The 24,408-nt window shown below is 43.2% G+C and overlaps 6 protein-coding genes across 6 annotated transcripts; 5 read left to right on the plus strand and 1 right to left on the minus strand.

Annotated features, from left to right (window-relative positions):
• Positions 1–357: 357 nt before the first annotated feature.
• EAF02_010104 (uncharacterized protein) lies at positions 358–1,281 on the plus strand (the record flags this gene model as incomplete). Its single annotated transcript, XM_038906152.1, has 1 exon — positions 358–1,281. The coding sequence occupies one exon, from the start codon at positions 358–360 to the stop codon at positions 1,279–1,281; it is 924 nt and encodes a 307-aa protein (XP_038753879.1).
• An 8,969-nt stretch (positions 1,282–10,250) lies between these two features.
• EAF02_010105 (uncharacterized protein) lies at positions 10,251–11,024 on the plus strand (the record flags this gene model as incomplete). The annotated part of the gene is made up of 1 exon (XM_038906153.1): positions 10,251–11,024. The coding sequence occupies one exon, from the start codon at positions 10,251–10,253 to the stop codon at positions 11,022–11,024; it is 774 nt and encodes a 257-aa protein (XP_038753880.1).
• A 686-nt stretch (positions 11,025–11,710) lies between these two features.
• Positions 11,711–14,976, plus strand: EAF02_010106 (uncharacterized protein; the record flags this gene model as incomplete). The annotated part of the gene is made up of 5 exons (XM_038906154.1): positions 11,711–12,365; positions 12,427–12,692; positions 12,748–12,810; positions 12,858–13,370; positions 13,417–14,976. The coding sequence occupies 5 exons, from the start codon at positions 11,711–11,713 to the stop codon at positions 14,974–14,976; spliced, it is 3,057 nt and encodes a 1,018-aa protein (XP_038753881.1).
• A 419-nt stretch (positions 14,977–15,395) lies between these two features.
• Positions 15,396–17,386, plus strand: EAF02_010107 (uncharacterized protein; the record flags this gene model as incomplete). The annotated part of the gene is made up of 2 exons (XM_038906155.1): positions 15,396–15,594; positions 15,645–17,386. 2 exons carry the CDS (start codon positions 15,396–15,398, stop codon positions 17,384–17,386), a joined length of 1,941 nt encoding a protein of 646 aa, XP_038753882.1.
• Positions 17,387–18,142: 756 nt separating this feature from the next.
• On the plus strand, positions 18,143–19,822 carry EAF02_010108 (uncharacterized protein; the record flags this gene model as incomplete). The annotated part of the gene is made up of 4 exons (XM_038906156.1): positions 18,143–18,150; positions 18,307–18,466; positions 18,558–19,153; positions 19,252–19,822. 4 exons carry the CDS (start codon positions 18,143–18,145, stop codon positions 19,820–19,822), a joined length of 1,335 nt encoding a protein of 444 aa, XP_038753883.1.
• A 1,513-nt stretch (positions 19,823–21,335) lies between these two features.
• EAF02_010109 (uncharacterized protein) lies at positions 21,336–23,610 on the minus strand. The gene is made up of 3 exons (XM_038906157.1): positions 22,502–23,610; positions 22,112–22,433; positions 21,336–22,046 (listed from the first exon to the last, which is right to left on the minus strand). The coding sequence occupies exons 1-3, from the start codon at positions 22,990–22,992 to the stop codon at positions 21,552–21,554; spliced, it is 1,308 nt and encodes a 435-aa protein (XP_038753884.1). The 5' UTR covers positions 22,993–23,610; the 3' UTR covers positions 21,336–21,551.
• Positions 23,611–24,408: the final 798 nt, after the last annotated feature.

Here is a 24,408-nt window from a genome sequence, read left to right on the forward strand (position 1 = left end):
TTCTCTTGGTTGTTGTAGTACTCCAGGTGAACTCGTCGTTCTTGATGATTACAGGTTATGATAATCTCATCGAATTCAGTACTCTGAATGCTTGAACAGTCCGAGAGGATTGGACGAATTCGCTGAAATTATGCTTTAAATCTAGAATAATCAATGAACTCAATTTTGAAAACTCATTCAGCACTTCTTTCTCGGTATGATTCATTCTATACCTCTTCCTATCGCGTAACTACTTCTTGCTATACCTTTTAGGAAATTTCACTCTCTCTTTTTCGTTCTCGATGAGTCAAAGCAAGTTACAAATGTTCAACAAAATAATCTTCCGTTCTCTCAACCAATTCTCAATTCAAAATTCAAATGTTTATCGGAAAATATCAACCAGGCGTGGTAGGTGACGTCTTTCCTACAGGAAGACCTTGGGCTAGAGTTGCGGTTGCCTCGCCTGCTGGTACAGTCGTACATCAAGACACGGTATTATTCTGGCTGCCTTCAGTAGCTGGTGACCCTGACAATTATACGACATCTGACAATACGTTCCCACCGGAGGCTGCTGTTCTCCGTGGTCTCTCATTGTTAAATCTCCCTGTAGATGCGCTTTCTCACCTAGAGCCACCGGGCGTGAATTTTTACGACAGTTTTACCAGGAATGCTCTACGCCACCCATCACTTGTTACAAACAACAGCGGATTTGTCGTGCCTACCCATGGTATTCCTTTCGCTCATAGTTGCTATCCCAACGCTATCTGTTCCGCTAATCTTTTCGAGAGAAAAATCGAGGTCCGGCTTACCAGGCCTCTCGCACAATTTGAAGCAATCACCCTTTCATATTGCCCTTTGAATGTGGGAAAATATGGCAGAGAATCTTACTTGAAACAGTTTCATGGGATTGAACATCATGAGTGTCCTATCGGATGTGGTAGTGGTCAGTTATCTTTCGTTCGAATTCTCGGCGACCGAAGAAGAGAAGAATTCTTCCAGATTTCTGGTGAGATGGACACGATACTAAACGCTGCCGAATTTGAGATTCGGGTTCATTCAGCATTTCGATTGGCCAGAGAGCAACACCTCGAAGCTTACCTGTGGCCATTCTTATCAAAGGCTGAGCTGCTGGCTCGCAAACATAATTTCTCCTGCCGCGGAGGTGTTTATAGAATTTTAATCACAGTCATGGAAAACCAAGGAGGTATCAGTCACCCCTCAGTTCAATTTGCGAAAATGTTCGAGCATAATACCTTGATCTTGAAAGAAAACCAGAGGGTTGATGGGGATGTAAACACTTAGTGGCCATTGAATGGACTTCAAGAACTACAGTATTTTCTTGGTGTATGCTGTTCAAAGGCATTCTTTTAGCATAACTATCTTGAGATGTTGGCGAATAAGAGATAACTGAAGGATGATGGAAGTTTGGAGCATGCTGTTTATCTGTTTCTTTGAAGGTCGTCTGCACGGTGGTTTGGAGTATAAATTGGGACCGCCCAAGGCATTTTCTCTTTTCGAAGTATCGGTTAAAACAAATCAATATTCATGACAGCCTGGCTCCCCAGATAGTGATGAACAATGTCAAGCTTACCGCTATGATATAAAATCTGTTTCCTGTCTCAAGCCAATCGGCTGTCATAACGCAGTCGTCGGTATGATATGTCACCGAAGTGACTCATAGTTTTCTCCCATGCATTGCTTCCTCTCCCTCCATGTATCTCAACAACCTGAGTCAGTTTTCCTCAGATACTCGTTCAATAAGGCTAAGACCACTGATATGAGCATTAATTGCAGTCTCTATCTCTCACTTGAGGTGTTTGAAAAACATTGTCAATTTAGTTTTGCATATAGTGCAGAAAGACGACTGTTGACCATTCCAATCGTCGGGAATAGCGACGATTAGACTAAGAGTGACTGTTGACCAAATACTTGATATTAAATATCTACGCAAGTCTTGCGATCTATATTATAACACCAATCTATGTATATCTCTTATTTCTTATTAAATAATTTTATTACTTATTTGGTGGGGTCTAGTATGTATGGACATTACCCCTCGGTTAAGTTATTGAGATCGTCTAAACAATATGATCAAGCTTCTCTACACGCCCATTCATCCACATTATTCCCTCAGAATATTAATTCTACAGACAGAGAGTTTCTTCCCCCTTCTAAAACAACCAAATATAATCACCGTCTACGAGCAAGAGAGACCCGCAGCTTTGTATTGAAATCAAAATAGAAGTAAATACTCTCCGCAACATAGAAATCTCTTTTGTGAATGTTTTCAAACTCATATTTGAGATTCGACTCTTGACTTCTCAATTTCTGACGATATAGCTTATGACTTTATTGCTACTTGGTATTTTGAAGACACTTATTCAGCTTCGCAATTCAATATAAGGAATTTAACCGAAAATCGAAAGTCTTTCGTAGGCTTGAAATATTCTCACATCAGTCCGTTATCTTTCACGTTCAGATGATTTACTCCAGATTGTTAACATTCACTTCACTGTAAAGAACCAATATTTATATTATAATTTGTATCCCAACATACATAACATCAATCACAAAAAGAGATTTTCATCTCGGTCTCTACACCATCTCCATCTCCAGACCTCTTGTTTTCATCTAGATATAATAGGTAAGAACAATCTGAAAATTTCCCATCTTTCACAAATCTCACAATGTTACTTCAAACCCCGATTCGGAGATCGAGTTTTTTTTCGAACTTTCTTCCAACATAGCATCGCCCCGTATTTTTCTCATCACTGATTGCGAAGAATAGAGAAAATAGCTCGGAGTCCCTATCATAAAGACTTACTAATTATAGATAACAATCCCCTCACACAGTATAGCTTCTCCTTCAAAATTATCCTTGAGCAACGCCTTCTCTGGAATATCATCTTGATCCATATCAACACCCGTAAGAAAACTGACGAAAGGAAATCTCCATATAACCATTCCCCAACTAACACTGTTCAATTAAAAAAAAATCTCATCTATAAAACTTTTATACCCTCTCACTAAAACTCCATCGAAATCTCACGTCATCATCATCATCATCATCATCATCGATTCCACTTCCTCTTTTCTCATTCCAGTTCTCCCCATGCCACTTCACACATTTCCATAAATGACTCTCTCTTCATTCCCATCACAAAAATCCACAGTCCCCCAAAACCGTTAAAAAGAACCCTATATCTACCCCCCCCCCTACACTCGAGAACACATTCGCTACACCTGCACACCCCCCAAACTAACTCGCAACAACAAAAAACACGATAACAAAGAATCAAAATCAGCAATGCACTATTCAATATTCAAAGAAGAGAAAATTCATAACATCGCAATCCCCAAAAGAGTTTCAGAAACGAGTTTCTACAAGCGTGAAGAATAGCGACACATAGCAAATAGGCTTATGTGTAGATAATCCATCCACTTTTGCAACTTATCTAGTCTTGATTACCAAATCCAGAAAGATACCTCATACCTATCTGCAGCTTTGTGATTTTCCAGTAACCACACAAAGACTCGAGACATCCATGAATCTAGCTCCAGGCATAAAAGCACACCTCCCCCTTCCACAAATCTCCCTTTCACGACCTCGGGAACCTCCGCATCCCTATTTGCCGTCCTAAAAACCCCAAGCCATCCATCTAATACACGTCCCTATCTTCCATCTTCGCCGCTCCTCTCACCCTTCTTCTCTCTCCCAGACATTTCCGCCGGAACTTCTACCATCCACTTTTCTTCTCTCTCTGCAAACCCAACAAATCTCCTTCAGATTCTTGTATATCTCTTCCGTGCTCGTACACTCACCTCTTCGTAACTTTCGACATAAAATGTGGCTGGTGGTTTCGTGGTGATGGATGTGTAGGTGGTGATGTATTCTGTGCACATTTGGGTGGAGTGTTGATTTTTTCGGGTTTGTTGATAAATTGTTGATAAATTGTTTTTAGGTATGAGGATCTTGGGAGAGAAGAGGTGAGATGAAGAAGATTTTGTTGTGAGTTGGAGAGATGAACTGAAATGCCGAGATGGACGAAATTATCCGCGAGAGTTTTTCGAGTTTTGCGTGTGTGGTGTGTGGGTGTGTGTGTGTGTGTGAGAGAGAGAGAGAGAGGAGAGAGAGAGAGAGAGAGAGAGAGAGAGAGAGAGAAGACTGCTAATCGAACTTAGAATTCAGTTTCGCAATTGCAATTGTGATGAGACAGGAGGAAAGAACAGAGAGACGAAGTAATCTTATAGCTACAAATTCTAGCAATACGGCAAGAAGACCGTGGTTCATATTGCTGTAGATATGACTACAATTTCTGCGAATCGCGCGCAGAAGATGTGAATAGTACTGCGGATTCAAATGGGCGTTAAGATAGATTGGCTGCTAATTTGCTGAAGATATTAGGTTTGGAGAATCTGAGATCTTTCACTGTTGATTTCATGCAGTAGATTTGGCTTAGCTATTAGCTGTAGGAGTCACTGGATATCTTGACTGTATAGAGTGTGAATGGTGTGATTTATTCACACTCTCTCCATCATGTGGCTTTAAATTTAAAATTATTTGTCGAGATTATCTTCGAATCTCCTTTATAAACGGAGTGATTCACTCTCGAGTTCGAACTGAGCAATTTAATGACTTCTATATAAGCAATTGGAGTAGCTGGAGTCTCGAGCTATTCTTCAATAATGTGAAAGTAATTCACTATACATAATACATAGGAACATATCTATCATGATTACTTGTTGTCTACATCTATACTTGGTTTAGGTCACTGACTATATCACCAGTACGAAATATAACCAGCATAGTACAGTACTCAGCACTGGAAATCTAATGCACCGTGGCTATATCTCGAAGAAGATTGAAGAACATCAACACTTACTAATTACTAACTATCGCTAGAATAGCCGATTTTCTAGTGAATTGTATAGATAAAATATGGAATTCTACCATATAGAGCTACGCTGTATGTATATAGCCACACTGTAGCAGAGTCTCCAAGTCTAGAATTCTATCGCAAAGATCATAAACTTTTACTATCTGATCATATGAGATAATTTAAATACTACATAGGTAGTTATTTCGGAGCGATTAATTAGTGTTGAATTTGAGCTTTTCTCACATACTAGAAGCTCGCATCTAGTTTCTTAATCCAGATTACGGGCGTTGAATCATCACTTGGTAGATCACCTCGGTTGCCTTAAGGAGACTTCCTTATGAGAGAGATGTTCATTGGAGATCACTGGAACTCCAAATATACTATTCACAATCCCGCCTTCTGATAGAAGAGACACTTTCGTTTTCGTTTGCCGCATTGTTTCGCTTCTATGCCTCCTATTCCGAAGTTTCGGTCTGCAATTTGATATAAACGATGTAGGTTTGTAGTCTTGTGATCTGGGGTTTCATCCACATCGTTCATTCATACCATGCAGCATTCACAACATTATCTCTGGTTTCCCCCTTCGATTTGATACAACATAAATCAGATAAGATGAACTCCCAAAGTATCGAGCACGTACGGATCTGATTTTCTCATTCAAATTATCAGCTGCCCAAGGTCATCCGGCGCATCTATTCCAGATTACGTCATGACTTGAAGTCTGCGAATTGGTGCTTGCAGTGTTTTCTCATCGGAGATAAAAATTTGTCATTATGAGCATCTTTGAAATATCGTGCGATCGCCTAGGACAGCATACTTCCCATTGTTCAGACACAAGATGAGCTTTGAACTGTCGTGGATCATATGTTAACTGATAGGTAATTCTGCAACTATGATTACCAGTGGATGCAGGGACTAATATGATACATACCAATTTCCAAACATGTGTAATAAACCCATCTGACATCTCCAATTGATTAATATCAAGATCTGAAATTTCACCGGTCATGCTTCAAAGTATCCACGAATATTTGAAGGATCATTGCAAAGTTTACTTTCCGCAATTCTCCATCAATCCGTGCGCACACTAGTGGACATCTACTTTTGTCATTAGTGAAGTGCAAGGGAAGCAATCAAAAAGAATATAGTTGTCTAAATATCAGTCACAGAGGAGATCTCGACAAGATCGTTGGAGTTACCGCATATGATGATACATAGGATCTGTACAAGCGGAGAAAGCTAGTGCTAGTGCGGAGGGATTATGAGATAGACGAGATATTTATATGATGCTTGCACGCTGCCAACCGGAAAACGTGCCGTTCGGCAACGGCATCTAGTTCCGAAAGAAAAAGCACTTATAGAATCTGGTCACAGCAAGCAATTAGGCGATCCGATACTGGAAGCCGCAGGTCTTGCGATGATCTTGCTTGCTTGCTATTGGATTCCAGGCCTTTAATTTCGAATGGGGATGTGGAAGCTTTACAGAAGAGCCTCAGTTATCGTTCCACTTGGACAAAGATCCAAAACAACATGAGGTCCTTTCAATTAATGGCTATGAAGGGCGAGAATTTCGATGCAAAGCTGGGTCTAAAAGACCCGAAGATCGATGTGATCATGTGTGTGACACCATTTTAGAATATATGAGATATGAAACCGACAGATTGCTTGATAGACAAAATCGACTATCTGTAGGGGTCCACAGATCTCGGCTTGTCAGATCTCGTGGCAAAAGTAATTTTGCAACCAAATCTGGTGCAGCCGAATACCAAAACACTGGAATAGGTCGGATTAATTATGAAGAGCCGTGCGACGTACAACCTTGTGCTCTGGTGGGACAAATGAACATTCCTCCTTTTGGCCGCACATGTACTGTAATTAGGTCGATCGCCATCATCTTAATGACGCGTATGTTTAAGGCTGAGGCGTAGAAAAGAAAAAGAAAAGTCAGACGCAGCAAAGAATCATTGGAGTAGAACTTTCTACTGCGTCGATTGATGCAAATCCGTAGAATTTGTCGAAATAATGAAACAATAACCTTGCTGTCCGATTAAGCATAACTTTCCATGTAGTACAATGAGAAATGCCACCAGATCTCTCCAAGAACGTACAGATGACAATCGGTGGGCTATTTGATCTGCGATCGACAGCCATACAACGATTACTCTCGAACGGCCACAGATCCCGAGTCGGACTATTAATTTGGGGCTTCTCAAGATAGGTATAGATCTTCGATCATTGGAAGTTTGCAATAACGCCATCTTCCATTGTGAGCTCAAGTGTCATTGAAGCCATTGTTTCCGATAGCCCGGACTACAGCTCATTGTCAGATTCTAGTTTCGAGATTCTGAAGACATCATCAGCAAACTCGAAAATTCGAAGTTTAAATTAATTTTGATACGAAAACTATTTCGCTATCTAAAGTAATCTCAATACTTAGAAGAAATTGGATACTCCAAAGCTTTGGATTGTAGCACTGCAGTCTGGACCATTGGACTCTCTGATTGACGCTGGATGAAAGGCAGTTTCTTGTGACAGAAGGATGAGTAGAACGAAATCTATACTCGTGCAATTTAAATGACTATTGTTCATCATGACCTTGAAACTTGTTTTCTTGAGGCCAAGTTTTGTTTTTCCATAGAGCGAGGAAGTTCTAGAACCCGAACCCAACCAAATAGGAGCACATCATCCGGATTGAGCCGGAATGCAGATGTCAAAAGTTCATTCGGGTGTAGCCCGAGCAGTAAGGAATCCGATTGTGCACACAATCGCTGAGTGGTTGGGGGCCTTTTCTTCCATGGAGCAAAAAATGATAGATGCGAATGCACTGTGAAAACGGTGAACAATATTGTGGAACTTGACTTGCGTCGCACAAGAAGTGAAGCCTTCCCCCATGATGAACATTTTGGGTGGATGGAGAAAGCCACAAATTCTAGGAAACCATTGGATATTACAAATCTCAGCTTCTCATAATGCCGACGATGCCAGCCTCGCAATTGCGCGAGAAGTGAAAAGTATCTGCACGACATACATATGTGCTCAACTCACCGCTCATGTAGGCAGCTTATCAAATTTACACTGCGCGTAAGAATAGAGTTTTGTTTTTTTCGAATCCACATGTCGATCTCAAAGTCCAATGAATCGGCCATTGGGTCGAAGCCGAACATACCGCGGACGCAGGCAGACGAAAGCATTCATATTATTGGGTGGACAATTGAAGGAGAATGCGAATACCCAGCGTCTTTGTAATCTTCGAGCCACACGCATAGTGGCCCAAATAAGTTTCGGGAGCACTGAGATGGGTGATTGAAGGGGTAATAGATAGCAAGAAACTTCAATCACATACCTAGTCACTCGATGGATGAGAGCCAACTAAAATGAAGATTTTCCGGCAGTTCTGGGAAAAAGGGGGTCTAGTCAAGCCCGAGAAGAATAGCTGGATGACCTAAAGATCCAGGAGCAAGGTTTACCGCCACTACCCGGCTAATAAGTCCGGATGTGAATACCAAGAGAGTGTAAAAGCACGAATAAGCGCCTGATGAGTGGTCAATAATAGAAATGCTTATCCTAGTCGAGCTGCACAATGTATACGCTCCAGCGTAGACGAGTAAAGGGAGGCAAAGGATACGGTGGGAAACTTGTCTCGAGACTGTCTTCTTGCCAACCTTCATCCAAGAAGGCAGGCTGGCCGATTGCAGGTCTGCAGCCTCCCCTCGATTTCTTTCTCCTTGACTTGGCTCTTTGGCCAATTAGATTCTATACATCTACCTAGCACGTGCCGGAGTAGGATTTCAATGTGCAGCAGAGGTGCACTGTTCAAGGAGTGCCCAGTCAGCAGTAGGCATGTCATGGTCCCTGAAAGCTACGACGGAGCAGGTGGATACTGTTAAACTACCTAGGCATCTAGGTTGGCCGAGGACCCCTCCCTCGTCTTTATTTATTCGGGATCTGGAAGAGGGAGTGGTATCACCCCAGGTGTATATTGAGTATTGAGTACCAGGTGGATAGATGCGTATGTATTATGTGATCCTGCCATATACGCACATACATGTACATAGACGAGATCGTATGTGAGGTACAACCCAGGAGAATTAAGGTCATAGAACGAATAGGGGATTTAACACTGACATTGAGCCAATGAAAGGCAAGAGATTGGTGCTCAAACTCCCCAAAAGAAATACAAAAGAAAAGTCTCACGAGTGGCCACATACGAACACGACTAACACTCTTGACCTACCACCTGCGAGATGTGCCAAATGGAAGAGGTAAGATAGTCTCCAGACCTACCGACCTAGAACTCGTCGACCGGTGTATCGACGGCGTGGTCTATGATCGACCACACCACGTACTGTATCGAGCGTATGTATAGAGTACGTAACAGGTATATATCAGACCAAGCTAAACATCTAAACTTTAACCCATTTCCCGTCGAGCCCTCAATCCACTCAACCCACTCAACTCGCCCAAAATAGAGAAGAAATAGCCATGGATACCGTAGATACCAGAGAGTGTCTCAATTTAGTAGACCGGACCGAGAAACTCTGATTGAAGAAGACCCTGAATCTTTTTTGAGTTTCCGAGTACCTGAATCATGTAAGAAAGTAGAAGCCAATCCCCCAAAATTGTACCTGTAAGGCTACCTATCAACCTCTTTCCGCTCGACGAGTGGGATCAATTCGCAAGGTCCTTTCATTTGATACTAACTTATTATACTATCAGAATTATACTATCAGAAAATAGTAAAATAGATACTAGGCAGTTACTAATTCGTAAATCCTAATTCCTTACTTCTCATTCCCTCCATCCTCTCTCTCTCTCTATTAGTATTTCCATTTTATTCAAGTTAATCGTAATTTTATTCCTTTTTAATAGGTAGCTATTATTTCCAAGTTTCAATTCAATTGATCAAAGCAGCTTTGCTCTTTTTTTCACACCTCCACTTATTACGTCTAGATGCAACCATGCATTGTACTCGCAGTCTCTACTTTCTCGACCATCTCTCCTTCGTCTGATTCTCTTGCTCCGTCATGAAAAGTATAAGTACTCTACTGTACGCTCCTATTGGCATAGGTCTTTTTGAGATATTATGACCTTCTCGACACCGTCTCATAGCATGTCAACCCGTTTGATCTAGTACCAACCTCTATTTCACATACAAATAATAATAATACAACTCGGGTCAGTGATTGTATTACATATGTTGCCGATTCGGAACTTTGTTGACCTTGTCGCGCCATAATCATCCACTTTGATTCTACTGATAACGGATCCCCTTCCTCACAACGGGTTCTGGATTGTTTATATGATCCGAGTCATTGGCGTTTGGTACACACAGCATTCATTCGATAATCTTTGCACCTTTACTAATGCATATCGTCTTATAACAGAACGGCGATGGCGTATCATTCCCAGGCGGGACCATCCAACCCACATCTTCATGCTCAACAACAATACCAGCAAGGGTCCGCAAGTTACGGCAATCCTTCCAGTGGAAATGGAAATAGAGGCCAAGAACAAGAGGCAGGCTTCGATACTATTAATTGGTACCGACATTACCTAGAGTGCCATCACTACTTTCTCGACCAAGCTCAACATGATTTTTTGGTTCAGGCCGTGGCAGCATTTATAAACATTCAGCTGCCTTATCAAAAGCAGCCCTACCCAGTCCATCGAGCTTCGGCCGCATGGTCTCTAAAGAATCTTTCCGATCGTCAACAAGAGGAAGAACCCCGCCCTCCCCCAGGATATCCGCAATCGGTGTCCTTGATCCCGTACATCAGAAGATTGATAGTCACTGGTCACGATGATCCTCGCATCATGGGAACCTGGTTCGGTGCAAATTGGGTTCAGGGAATCGGGACCATACATGAACTGGAGCGACGCAATTACCTTTTCGCATCAAAAAGTAAGGAATGGCTTGATGTAAAGAAATACTACGATGATTCGCTGGCCGCAGAGCAATCAACGCCTTACATGATTCCTTTGCCGAGAATAACAGAGGCAGAGCTTTCCTCTGCGGACGAAGCTTGGAGTGGTTGGATGGCCATGCAGGACTGGGTGATCGGTCCCAGAACACCACAAAGTTTAAGGCCCCCTTCACCTTCACATTCACACACGGCATATTATAATTCACCACGAATCAAGAAGGAGAGTGATTTGGATAACTGAGAGTTACAACACAGAGGGGATTTTCAGTCAGGGTCTTTGGGCCTGTTTTTGAAGGAGCATCAGGTGGTAAATTTACATGAGATCGCGCTGGCAATAGGAGTTATAGATATCCAGGAATTAGGTCGTAACATGAGGTTTGTGACATTTTGGTATCAGGTTTAGTTGCGGGTTCTTCTCTCGTATTTTGTACAATAAAATATCATCCATATATCTGAAGGCCCATTTGCTAATGTTGGAGTTTTGACGTGCTGCATATCGTATTTTCAAAACCCCATTGCGTCTACTCACCTGCAGGCATGAATGGTAATTCCGGGCGTAAAAGTAAATTATAAGTCATGGGGGGAGTGGCTCGATGGTTCAGCCGTGTCAGGGCTATGGACGCTAAGACAAGGCTGAGAGAGCAATCCTTCATTGATTGGTCCCCACAACTACGTGCATATGGTGGACGGTGGGCGCTAGGTCGATTCACATCTGAACTGAACTTTAATTCTAGATTCACTGACACACACACACTCTCTCTCACACACACACACAAATCCTTTCCTTACTTTATCATTATTTCACATTTTGTATTCTTAATACTAATCTTTCTCATAATACCTCAATCTGATAGTGAGGCTTTTCAATTTGTATGCGACGGATGTAATGGGCAGTTACTGATCTAAATTTCATTCTACGATTCAAAAATGACCGCACAAGCTGCCATCGCAAACTGGCAAACGTTACTGAACAACAGCCTTGCCTCGAGGCTTGACTTCGCACCTTTCACAGATTACATTCGTATATTATATTCGAGGAACCCACTGCCATCTCAATATATATGCGAGATATTCTTACGTCCCGACAAATACAACGATATACATGTCGATCCACGAGTATTGCGTTATGTACAAATATTGCTAGCAGAGGGATTTATTGATTGCGCCGGGATCCTTCGAGTTTTGTTGAGATATTCTTCACTCTGGAATTATGTGCAAGATGAGCACATGCATAGCGAAGCCAATCATGGTGCAAACAAGACCAAAAGAGTGAAGGGAGGAAATAGAAGGTGGAAAATGTCATATTCTGCCGAAGAGATGATGTTGTACCGACTTGCGAAAACAGTCTCCACTGGCACAAGGCCTAAAAATGTCCAAGAAGCAGTCGACCTACTGATGATATGCATTCAATGGATGGATATGGTCGCTACCAGTATGGGTAGAGGGGCGCACGAGATATTGGACATCGAAGCTCATGTGGAGGAGATTGGGATGGTGGGTATGGCTTTGGGAACTTTAATGGTCGCTGTTATTGGGAATGCAAAGGTATTAGGGGCTATACAAAAAGGTCGCTGCCCAAAAGGTATTCCTGCTTCATTCTGGTGTCTGAATAGTGCCGCCCAGATGCTTACTTTAACCAACAGGCACCGGCATTGACCTCGGAAAGGCTATGGCTAGGTTTGTTCCTTTGTTACTTCAGAGCTCCCCACAGAATGTACAACGATTAGACGTATTCCGAACACAGACTCTGATCACGATTCTACCCGTTGACAAAAAGGAGCGAGTCGCCAATGCTGAGATTGACGAAATTTTGGATTCCACAATTGGGATGAACATTGACAATATCGTGGTCGCTGATCTACCAACTATCAACTCGCGAGCGGGCCTATATATTTATTTGAATTCTATTGCAAGTACCACGATGTTCATAATGAGTATCTCCGATGTCAACTGACCAATTCTAGCTTGTTGGTAGGCCCCTTGTCGATGACAGTGTAATTTTTGCATATTTGCACAACAGATATCAGGTAATTCCGGTTAATCATCCTGCAAAATCTTTACTGATCATTGCAAGGGAGATGTCCAATCGACGACAGTAGATCTTATACTTGCATCGTTTGATGTCTTGGCCAATGCAACTTTTCGAAATGAAGGGCCACAAACCACAACTATACTACGATCATTTTTGATCAACAAAGTTCCCTTACTCGTCTCAACGCTCGCAACATCCTTTTTTCCACCACTAACATCAGAATTTTGCATCACGGAAGCTTTGAGTCATGTCGATACTAATGCATTTCCCACACTTTCTACTCTGTTTGCAGAGTCGACTAATAATGACATGTTCTCAGATTCCGTTAGACAGGACTTCTGCTTCGCTTGCTGTTTACATGGCTTAATTCCGGAGTCCAGTATTGAAACCCTACTAGGCGACATACCTATGCAAAGTTTACCTGCCGGTGGAAGGTATTCTAAGCAGGATCTTGTTCAACAATGTCTTTCTGACTCGGAGCGAGCCGAAGGATTGATTTCAGAGTTGGAAAATATGGATGGGAATGCTGGCGCTGTTAGTCAGGCAATTGCAGAGGTATGTATCTCGGCTAGCTCCTCATAACCATGACTAATTATGATAGGTTATAAAACATATGTGTGGCAATAAAGAGACAATGACCTTGAAGACCTTATGCAGTCAATTGGCTCGTAATCCATCTTCTTTGGATATAATGCTTCTCTTTAATAAGCCTACATCCTTTTTGCAACCAATCTGTGAGCTTCTTGATAATTGGCGATATGATGAAGACCAGGGAGAATATCAACCTGTTTATGAAGAGTTTGGATCAATATTGCTCCTGGTAGTATCATTTGCGCATCGCTACAACCTTTCAACGGTTGACTTGGGCATCAAAAACCCAGCGGAATCATTTGTAGCAAAGCTATTCGTTCAAGGCCATCTCAGTCGAGCACTGGATCCATTATCTCAGCAAGATCAAAATCATTTAGATGGATGGATCAGGGGGTTGTTTGAGCCAGAAGGTGGCGGGCTTGGTGATGAGCTGATGTCATCTTGCCCGCCACAAGAGTTCTACCTCCTGGTGCCCACTCTCTTTCACCATATTGTGCTAGCACTTAGCACAGAGACTCTCTCGGAAGAAGGTTTGAAAGGTGGTCTGGAATTCATGGTTGAACCATTTTTGCTTCCTTCTCTCATTCCGGGCATCACATGGCTCTCGGCTCATCTGTGGGAAGCACGCCCTCAGGCGACCTATGTTCTTCAGATCCTGTCAGCTTTAATTAAAAGTCCTCCATCCATATCAAACAACATGGAAGCATCCCACCTACTCAACGCAATCCTCAAGATCATAGCCCAAAATCTTGAACAAAGTCTCCGATGGCTCCAGCGCGCGGAGCCTCACCGTCACGACATTGATTCGATTTCGAAAGCACTGGAGTCGAACGTAGGCTGGGAACGAAGAGGCGCTAGTAAATACAGCGAATTAGAAGTATGGACAGCCACACCTGGGGGTGGATTGGCTGCCAGTATAAAGCACACAATTGTTACCCTCGTTCAATGGGGTCTTCAATGTGACCGTAACCCTGGTATGCAAATTATGCCTGCATCCTATACCCATCGACAGGTTCTTGCTGGATTGAAGATGCTCGGTGCAAAACGATTACTGAATACTATTATCGAAGAAGTTAAAACACAAACCGAAGCTGGTAATGGCAGCGTGGTACTGGACATTGCCATTTCATTAATATGCGCTCCAGATTCTGCAAGCTTTGACTCGGGTTCAGGAATAGATATTATGAGTGGTAATACACCACAACTGCTTCAACGACGACTAACTTTAAGAGAAGCTTTAAAGGCAGAAGCAGAAAATATGCCAAGAGTCCACAAGACTGACACTTTTCACGCGGAAACAGTCATTAGGTTGTTTAGAAGAGTTGAAGCGCAGTCAGTCATACAACAACAATTACTACCAGATGATAATGGTATGGGCGGTCTTAATGAGGTTATGGGAGATGCTGTAATGGGAGATTCTGGTCTTGGGCCAGTCGATCAACCTAATCTTGATATGCATGATATGGGTGCTGGTAACGAAGATTTAATGATGATGGGCGGAAGCGGCCATGGTGGTGATCTACTAGATGCTTTCGGAGGTGATGGTCTGGGAGATGGAATGGGATTCTAGATGTCTTATTTTGCATGGTGTTGGGAAAAGGGAAGTGGAAAGGGATATTTTTGGATGTAGAAAAACAAGACAGCATTGAGCTTTTGCGTCACACATGGATCGTTCATGAGGGAAACAATATTGGGAAAATTACAATAATTTATTAGGAGATCATAGGAAATTTTCAAATATCATAAATACAAAAGTATTTCTTAATGAGAAACTTACTCCAGCATGACGAATCGATGAAGAGCACGAGCATGAGCTTCTAAGAACATATCACGTGTTTCTGATGTTTTGCAACAAGGATCATATCAATGGTCTAGCGCGACGCTAAGATAATGAGAAAATAATTTTTTGATATCGAAATCTCTAGCTACAGGAGGAGAGAAACGAAAATTCCACGTAATTCGCGCGATAATTTGAGCAAATTCACAAAAATGGCTGGCAAAAAGAGGAAGGCCTCCGGGCAAAGCGTCAAAAGTCGCACGCAAGATTTCGACAAGTCCAAAGGAAAAGTAGCCTTCACAACATATGAAGATATTGCCGACTCCGAGGATGAATTCCACATCAACAGAGATAAAGTTATGTTGGATGATGAACCAAATGCTAAGCGTCAAAGGAAATCGAATTATGACGGTTAGATTAATTGTCATTATGGATTTGATAGAAGCTAAAAGTTCTTGCAGATGAATTAGTCGAGTTGTCGGACGAAGAGGTATTAGGGTACTCCGACGAGAGCTCTGAAGAAGAAGAATACGAGGCGCCGAAATCGAAGAAATCGAAAGCTCAAGAAAACGATGAGGAAGATGCGGAAGAGGAAGACGAATATGCTGAGGGGTGGGGATCTTCGAAGCGCGACTACTATGATGCGGATAATATCGAAACGGAAGCCGACGCCCTGATGGAAGAAGAGGAGGCTAAACGATTACAACAAAAAAGGCTTTCGAAATTGACTAAAGCTTCTTTCGGTCTCGATGAACTCGACATCAAATGGCTCCCTGCGAGTGATGACGAGGAAGGCCTGGGAGGTGCTCTTAAAAAGGGCAAGGGGGGCAACAAAGAGGAAGCTTATGATTATGAAGAGGGAGATGTGGTAACAGAGGTTTTGAAGGATATTGAGATCACAGAAGACATGGGTCCGGAAGAAAGGTTGAGAATACTATATTCAAGATATCCAGAATTCGAGTTCCTGGCAGACGAATTTCTAGAACTAGCACCTGTTCTTCAAGATTTACTGAAGGAAGTAGACCAGTTGCCTGAGTATGAAATCGACGCGATACCTTTTACAGTCACAAAAGCCAGGGCTTTAGCAGCTTACACATCTACTATCGCCATGTACTTTTCGCTTTTAACCTCTCCATCGCAGCGTCCTGAAGGAGAGGGAAAGACTATGAATCCACAAGAATTGCGAGATCATGAGATTATGGATTATTTAAAATCAACTCGAGAGTTATGGTTGAGGGTCAAGTCAATTGACGTCACAAAGTTGGAGGAAGATTCGGAAGATGCAAGCGAGAATATATCTATGGACGGCATGGAGGATACACTCACATCAGAAGAGGAGATGGAGACAATTCGACCAACGAAGAAATCCAGAAAGGAACTGGCTCGCGCTGCTGCTGCTGAAAGGGCGGCCGCAAAACGTAGCAAACAGATCCAGGAAGCAGAAGAAGATTTGGCAGGTCTTGATGATCTCGTATCTAAAGCTAAGAAGCCAAAGAAGGTATCGAGAGCTGTTGTTGAAGCAGATGATGATTCCGATTTCGGCGAAGAAGAGTCCATGGATGCCAAGGCTGCGGAGGAGAAGGCTAAAAGAAAGAAGTCACTCAAGTTCTACACATCTCAAATCGCTCAGAAAGCGAACAAGAGAGCCGACGCAGGGAGGGGGGCCGGTGGTGACGAGGATCTACCTTATAGAGAAAGGCTTAGAGATCGCCAGGCACGACTCAACCTTGAGGCCGAGAAGCGTGGAAAGAAATTGGATGAATACGGCAGAGGTACTGCTCTGGGTGGAGAGAGCGACGACGACGATCAAGAAGCTGTTGCTGGCGAAGTTCGAGGCGATGAAGACGAGTACTATGACATGGTTGCACAGACATCAAAGAAACGCAAGGATGATAAAGAGGCAAAGTATGCCGCAATTTCTGAAGCGAAGAAGGCTGGAAAGTTGGCAAGAGTAGTAGAAGTGGAGAATGATGAAGACGGTAAGAGAGCTATCGGATATGTAATTGAGAAGAACAAGGGATTGGCGCCAAAGAGGAAGAAGGAGGTCAGAAACCCGAGAGTGAAGAAGAGGATGAAGTATGACGAGAAGAAGAAGAAGTTGGGCAGTATGAGAGCTGTGTACAAGGGTGGAGAAGAGAGAGGCGGTTATGGTGGTGAGAAAACCGGTATTAAGACTGGTCTGGTTAAGAGTAGAAAGTTGTAGGATATTAGTTATGAAGGCAAAGCATTCCATGCATCTCGGTTCAACATGGTTTCGTCTAAAATATCTTCATGTAAGGGATCCTTACTCCAGTAGAGTTAGCTCCAGTCAATACATTAATTTTATGCAATACCTAGTCTTACCCTCAAGGTTAGTAAAGCGTGGTACCAAAACGACTAGACCCCTTGGCAGGTGGGAGATTGGTGTTATCACAATCGATACCTCGGATTACAAAGGGTAGTACAGTTTTCACATGTTTCCATCTATGGCGTTTAGAGTTCTTTCATACCTTCTTGGGATTTGGAGTTGTGCAAAGGCGTTGAAATGTCTCGGCTCTGTTCGTTGCAGTACGCCCTCATTTCCAGAAAATGCCCTACTGAATGACTAGTGAATTCACATACTAGGCAGGGAGACATTACCTTCCAGACTCTTCGCAATTTGCATTCAATGGTTTGGTTGCGGATGAGGGATTTCCCGCTCACCTGCTCAATTCTTGCGAACGCAAAAGTTATCAGATGCATATATAGCGGAGTTTTTGTTCCTTTATACACAGGAATTACGGGGGGATATATTTCTTGCCTTTCTGCGGTGTTTTGGGGAAGTCTGAGTGAGATTTATTCGATTCGGCTATCATGCGTTTTTGGACATTTTCCATGTTTGGTTTGCTTTATCTGGGGATTTGTGATGTGGGACTGGTACTATTGCATCGAGAGTTGGGTTTTGAAGGGGATTGTTGTGATTCGGCAAGTTCTTCTCATAATGAATTGGTTGGCTAATAGTACATGAAGTGAAGAGGTTCTAATTTTCCTTTAGTGAGTCGTCTTGCTTCCTGAAAGCTGCTTCTTGGCCCAAATTTACCCGAGTCTGCGAGATAGCTCATGCTTTGATGTGCTTATGGGACGATGCTAATCTTTTGGTCAAAGGTTAGGACAGTGTGATCTCAATCCTGCTAATTGTACCAAAACTTCCATCTCGAATCACTCTTCGACTCGCAGAGATGTAGCACAATGTGGTAAAAATGCTCCACAGGGAAGTCAAGTATGTCCTCTGAATACTTGCTGTAGCGGCAATGGATACTGCGGGGTATGTATTTTCGAATCCCGTATGATACGCACAGATCTTGCTGCGACATCGAGTCATATACGATACGCTCGTAACTGACTTGTAATCACAGACCACATTCGCCTATTGCATCAACGCCGACCCCATCAACGGCAACGCGCCATGCCAACGCGGCTTCGGCGCCTGCGGCCTAATAAACTTCCCCAACTGCGGTTCGGGCAGCACAACCGCCAGCAATGGACGCAAAGTCTCCTACTGGCAAATTGGCAGCGCGACGCGTTCCTGCAATGCGCTCCCTGTCTCTCTGATCCCCACTCAAAATATCACGCATCTCATCTTCGCCTTCATGTCTATCTCTCCCAATACTTTCCACGTGGTTCCTTTCGATACCACCGCCGTACCTCTCATGTATCCCTTTACTACTCTTGCTTCTGCGACTTTGGCGACGTATATGGCGATTGGGGGCGGTGGATCGAGTGTCTTGCCGCTGATTTGGAGCCAGATGGTGTCGAATCAGGGGAATCGAGCGGCGTTTATTAATAGTGTGGAGGGATGGTTGAGTACGTTTGATTTTCAGGGGGTAGATCTGGATTGGGAGTTTCCGAGTAGTAGTAATGATCGAGATGGGTTTGTGGCGTTGGTGAGAGAGATGAGGGAGAGTTTTACTGCGAATTATCCGGGGAAAAATTGGGGGATTAGTGTGGTTTTGTGAGTCGTTTTCGCTTCGCTTCTCTTCAATCATCCATCTATTTACTTCTTTGCACAAGAGACGAAAGAATCATGAGCTTGAACTAATCACGAAATAGACCACCAGATATCTCCTCCCTCCAATTCTTCGATCCCATAAATCTAGAACCCTACATCACCTTCTTCAACTTCATGTCCTACGACCTCCACGGCCCCTGGGAAGCCTCCAACCCCTCCCTGGGCGCTTTCGTGCGACCACAAACCTCTCTCCCAGACATCACGACGGCCATTTCTCCCCTCTGGTTCGCAGGCGTCGATCCCGCGAAAGTGAATCTCGGACTTGCCGCCTACGGACGCGGCTACACGCTTGCGAATCCGGCGTGTGCGGATCTCGGATGTGCGTACGTCGGGCCCAGCGATCCCGGGCCGTGTACGACGGAAGCGGGAATTCTGAGTATGAGGGAGATTGAGGTGTTGGTGCAGAGAGAGGGGTTGAAGAGTACGTGGGTGGGAGCGAGCGCGGCGGAGGAGGGGGGGATGGGCGTGAAACAGATTGTGTTTGGAGGGGGGAAACAGTGGATGGGGTTTGATGATGTGGAGAGTTGGGGGGTGAAGAGGAAATTTGCGGATGCGCTTTGTATTGGGGGAACGGTGGTTTGGAGCTTGGATTTGCAGGGGGTGGGGACGTGAGTATTTGGGGGGGATTTTTTTGTTGGTTTTTGTTTTGGTTTGTGGGAAGATTTGCTGATTATAGAATCTATCTAGTGGTGATGGCAATTTTGGACCGGGGTTTTAAGGGGTGGTGTTGAAATTTATGGGGGGCTTGGAATAAGAGGAATATGGAGGCGTTGAGGTGTGGATGGATTTTACGGTATCTCTTCTCTTTAGTATACATCTTTCATTGGTGGTGATTTGCAAGTGATACATAAGTTGGAGTATTCATCTTTCAGTGAATTCCTTTTATATTTTCTTGAATCTGTCTTTGCTGTTAACATTTACATCTTAATTCAAGTGGTGATCCAACCGGTCTTAAAGTTCATGAAGGAGAGCCATTTAATAAGCATCTACCGAGTATCCCACCTCTAAAACTCAACACTCATTTGCAATCACTTATCAAACGAAATCATAAGATTCGTATAACCATTCACCAGCTCCTTCGCGAAGAGCATATCGAGCGGGAAATTCAACAGGAATGTAGTCATTTCGGAGTCAAAAAAGAAGGTTTTGTCATTCTTGCAAGATATTGATGACGCACAGGAATACTAAGATACGAATCCTCGAGTGCGAAAATCAGCATTTAATTCGAGTTCTATATCCCAGCCCCCGACGTTTGTTAACCTGGAGTCCATTTCTCGGCTATCACAGATTTGGAAGTCATGTAGCTGCCCCTCCGCTGTTATATCTCCTACCCCAACAATTACAAGAGGTATAGCATCCGAGATACTTTCTCATCTATATTGCTTCACTCGATTTATATCATCAATCTATTTACACGAGTGGGACATAATTTGCGGATGGAATCCCGTTTTGAATTTCGGGTGGACGGATGAGAGGATGTGGGATAACGCCTACACGCAGCCTATTTACTGCATGGAATTCTCAAGCTAATTTCGGAACGAGAGTACTTAATCCCGGTAAAAGGGAGTTATGTGTGAGAGTTTTGATTATAGAAGAGTAAAAGGACCAAAAATAAAGTCTAGATCAGATAAATGCATGAATAAGAAAGGATGATAATGGGGAACAGGTAGTGGAAAGTTAACTGAATAAGCGAATCGTGGAGACCGAATTAAGTTTGAGGAATGGTACTAGTAATACTAGAGATTCGGAGGACAGTATCGATATGAGAGCAACAATTTCGGCATTTCTATCGATTTGGTAATATACAATGCTGTGTGGGTAATCAATATGAAGCATTGAACCCTGAGATCTGATAAGCAGCCACTAGATCGCATCTCGTACGATCTGCAACAAGATCTTAGACGGGAACTATAGTCATTACATCATTCATCAGATGAAAAGTCATGGCAGGTACCAACGGCAGTTTGCTAGTAGCAGAAACTAGTATGAGGCGTTCGGTATAGTTAGGGGAAGTCCGTAGCGCACAGTACAGCTATAGCAGAGTTAAAAGTAGTTAGAAACACATGTTAGTTTATCTGAAGGTCGGCGACTTGGAAGAGTGGAAATCAAAGAGTATCTCCGGATGTTTTTTTTTTAAAAAAAAATTACATTATAGAGTATTGTTCCTAGCACAAAACTATACTATATACAGATATTATTGCAAAAATCGAATCTCATTGCTCAATCTCTCAGAGAGATGGGTATTTTCATCAACCAACCGTTCGCTTGACGCCCCTTTGACTCCTTAGATAGACATAACTTTTCAAAAACTCCGTTCCTATTTTACTAAGTCCGCCATTCTTCACACGGAATATCGCGGCTTGTAATGAGCCGCCATACCCAAATCTCCTTCATCGATTGATTCATCTTTCGAATTCGTTGTGTAGCGAAAGGTATCCTCACTTCTTGGTCTCGTATCACTATCTCTCTTTCCTATCTCGTTTTCGTCGCTTTTAAATTCATCACTACTCCTTCTCCTTTCCCCCTCATCCATTCTCATAAAACTCGAAATGCTGGCATCACTTCCAATCTCTTCAATTGCATCCAGATTCCTTGAGCGTCTTGTTGATCTGAGTTCTCGCTCTCGAACATCACCTAGTTCAAGATCGTCACGTGAGAGTTTGCGTGAGGTACGAGAGGCTCTTGGAGTAGCGACTGTTGTGGATCCTGAGAACGGTCCCTTGTCCGCTGAGGAGATGGCATAGTGCTCATTTCGGCTGGAATGTAAAGAGCGGGGAAGGATAAAAGGTATGTAACGTGTGAAGAAAGGTTTCGTGGGAGGAACGGACGCTCCAATCTAAAATTATGTTAGAACTGTTCACTGTGTATCCTGTGACGTCAAGACAAATTGGAGATGCTTACTATGCCAACATAAAGCTCAACGGTACCACTTATCCAAACATAATAAGTGTCCCATGTCATATCCGGTGAAATCAACTCTACATAAGTGTAGTATGTTCTCACAGCCCCAGCTACACAGACGAGAAATCCGGCGCCGAAGAGGAAAATAATGATGAGCCGTTGACGATGAGAGATCTGCAATTGTAGCATTCTCGGGATTGGGAATAAAACGACGATACAGTCAGTCACGGTATTTATGGTTCCAGCAATCGTGATATGAAGAGTTTCATCGATGCATTCTGGCTGAGGAGCGAACGTTATAAGCCAGAAATGAGAGGGTGGTCTGGTTTTTGGGTAAGTCAATGATATTGATGTGACCCAAGACGGGCATCGAGATGTGAGTCCACTAACCGGCATTGGAAAATAGTAACGATGATAAATACAAGGCCTTGAACGGCGATTATAATGGAAGCCACAATGGTCATCATCTTGAACCTTCGCCCGCTTGATAGAATTCGGTAATATAATGCCAACATAGAACATTTTGTGAGAGTTTGTCCAAGAGTGAAAACGATTTGTGTGATTATAACGTATTGTAGACCAAAGGTAACCCGATTGAATTCAACATCCCATATATGTCGATTGAAGTGAAACTTTTTCTCTGCGAGAATGGCGAGGAAAGCAAATGTTGTCGATGGCAGCATTGCTGCAAGTATGAGCCAGTCATCTAATCCGAAACTCTTTGACATTACCAGTCGAGTGTAGAGCCTGATGAATATTAGGGATAGAACTAGAGGTAATAATATTGCGGTGACGATTAAAACTCCACACCCTCGCGTTATAGGGTCGTCATAATTCGGGACTGGCCAAGAGGCGAGGATCTCAGGAGAGGGAAGCTGCATCTCGAAAAGTATGTGGTCTACATTAATGCGAGATGGAAGTACATTAGTTGAAGTATATAGTCGTAGGAAAACGGTCGAAACGGTCAAATAAGAAAGTGACAGTGCTAACAGCTCACTACTGCGGCTCCAAAAATGTATCGAGGGAAAGATCCGTGCCTAACGCAAGGCAACTCCACCTTGATATACTAAGCCTGTAGGGGGGACGGGATGGAAAGTATCTTTCCTACACAGACTTCAATAATGTATGCTTCTCAACTACTGCAAGCCACTAGATTTTACTGCGGGAGACCCATGTTTGTGTCACGAACCCTCAATCTTTTATTCATCAACGCTCAATGGCGTTGGCAGATCTCCAATTATCCACTAGGCTAATCATACTGAGAATATCATTCAGAATCTCCAATTGACCTCTAGACTATGAGCACAGATGTCTGTCTTTTGTTTTGACGAACGGCAACTACTTGTTATAAAGTTCGAGCATGGAGCTAGTCTAGGGAGCGTTTAAGGGAGGTGATTTAATGAAAGTCTCGGGATATGGACGATGTCAGATCCCTTTCACTATGAGGGAAAGGTTATAACGCACGGACTATCGACTCCTATTGGGCATTAGCAGACGAATGAAGACCGGATACGGTGTTGAATCGATAGATTCCCCGGATAAGGTTATTGGGCACTGCCAAAGTGCGGGGATTAGCTTCAGAAGTATGGATGGGGCATGGCCCTGGACGGCTGAAATAGTCAACATGAGATCGTATTCGTCTAACGTTGCCAGCTGTAGTACCGGCAACAATGTTATTCCCATTCTCCGTCCACCAAGACCGGGAATCTTGAAGATGAGGAACTCGTCAAATGATGAATCAGTTATAGACTATGCTGAGAGTTGATGACTCGCAACGTTGTACACTGTGAGGAAATAAGCAACTAAAGAGTCAAGTGCCGAGTGTAATCCACCCTCAAGGATCGTTGCTGCATAGGGCTCGATGTGACCACCGATTTAACGCCGAAAAAGGAAAGGAAATGAAAGGGGTCTTCGCAAGCTTTTCTACTTCGATCTCCAGTTTCCAGATTCCCAACATTCTGGACTCGTCAATATGATCAACATGATCTTATATCCGAAACACCACAGGGCGTCCAACACTTTCTTTTGGGCGTTGTCAAACACCAAGATGTGTTGCAGTTTGACAACGCTTCGAAGACCCAGTGACACAAAGATGTGGGTATTACTTACACACGACAGCTGAAAATGAGCACCAGTCATGGCACGATGGGAATTACTCGCAAAACAATTTTAGAAATGCTTAACCCTCGGCATCCCAATTTTGACAGTGCTTTGTTTACAGCAGAATTGCGATAGACGTCTGTGAGAACCCACCACGGCTCACCAGCTCGCCCACTTCTCGGTATCCCCCGACGATC

This window comes from Botrytis sinoallii (genome assembly GCF_014898435.1).
Source record: "Botrytis sinoallii strain Bc 23 chromosome Unknown BSIN_024, whole genome shotgun sequence".
Classification (NCBI taxonomy): Eukaryota; Fungi; Ascomycota; class Leotiomycetes; order Helotiales; family Sclerotiniaceae; genus Botrytis; species Botrytis sinoallii.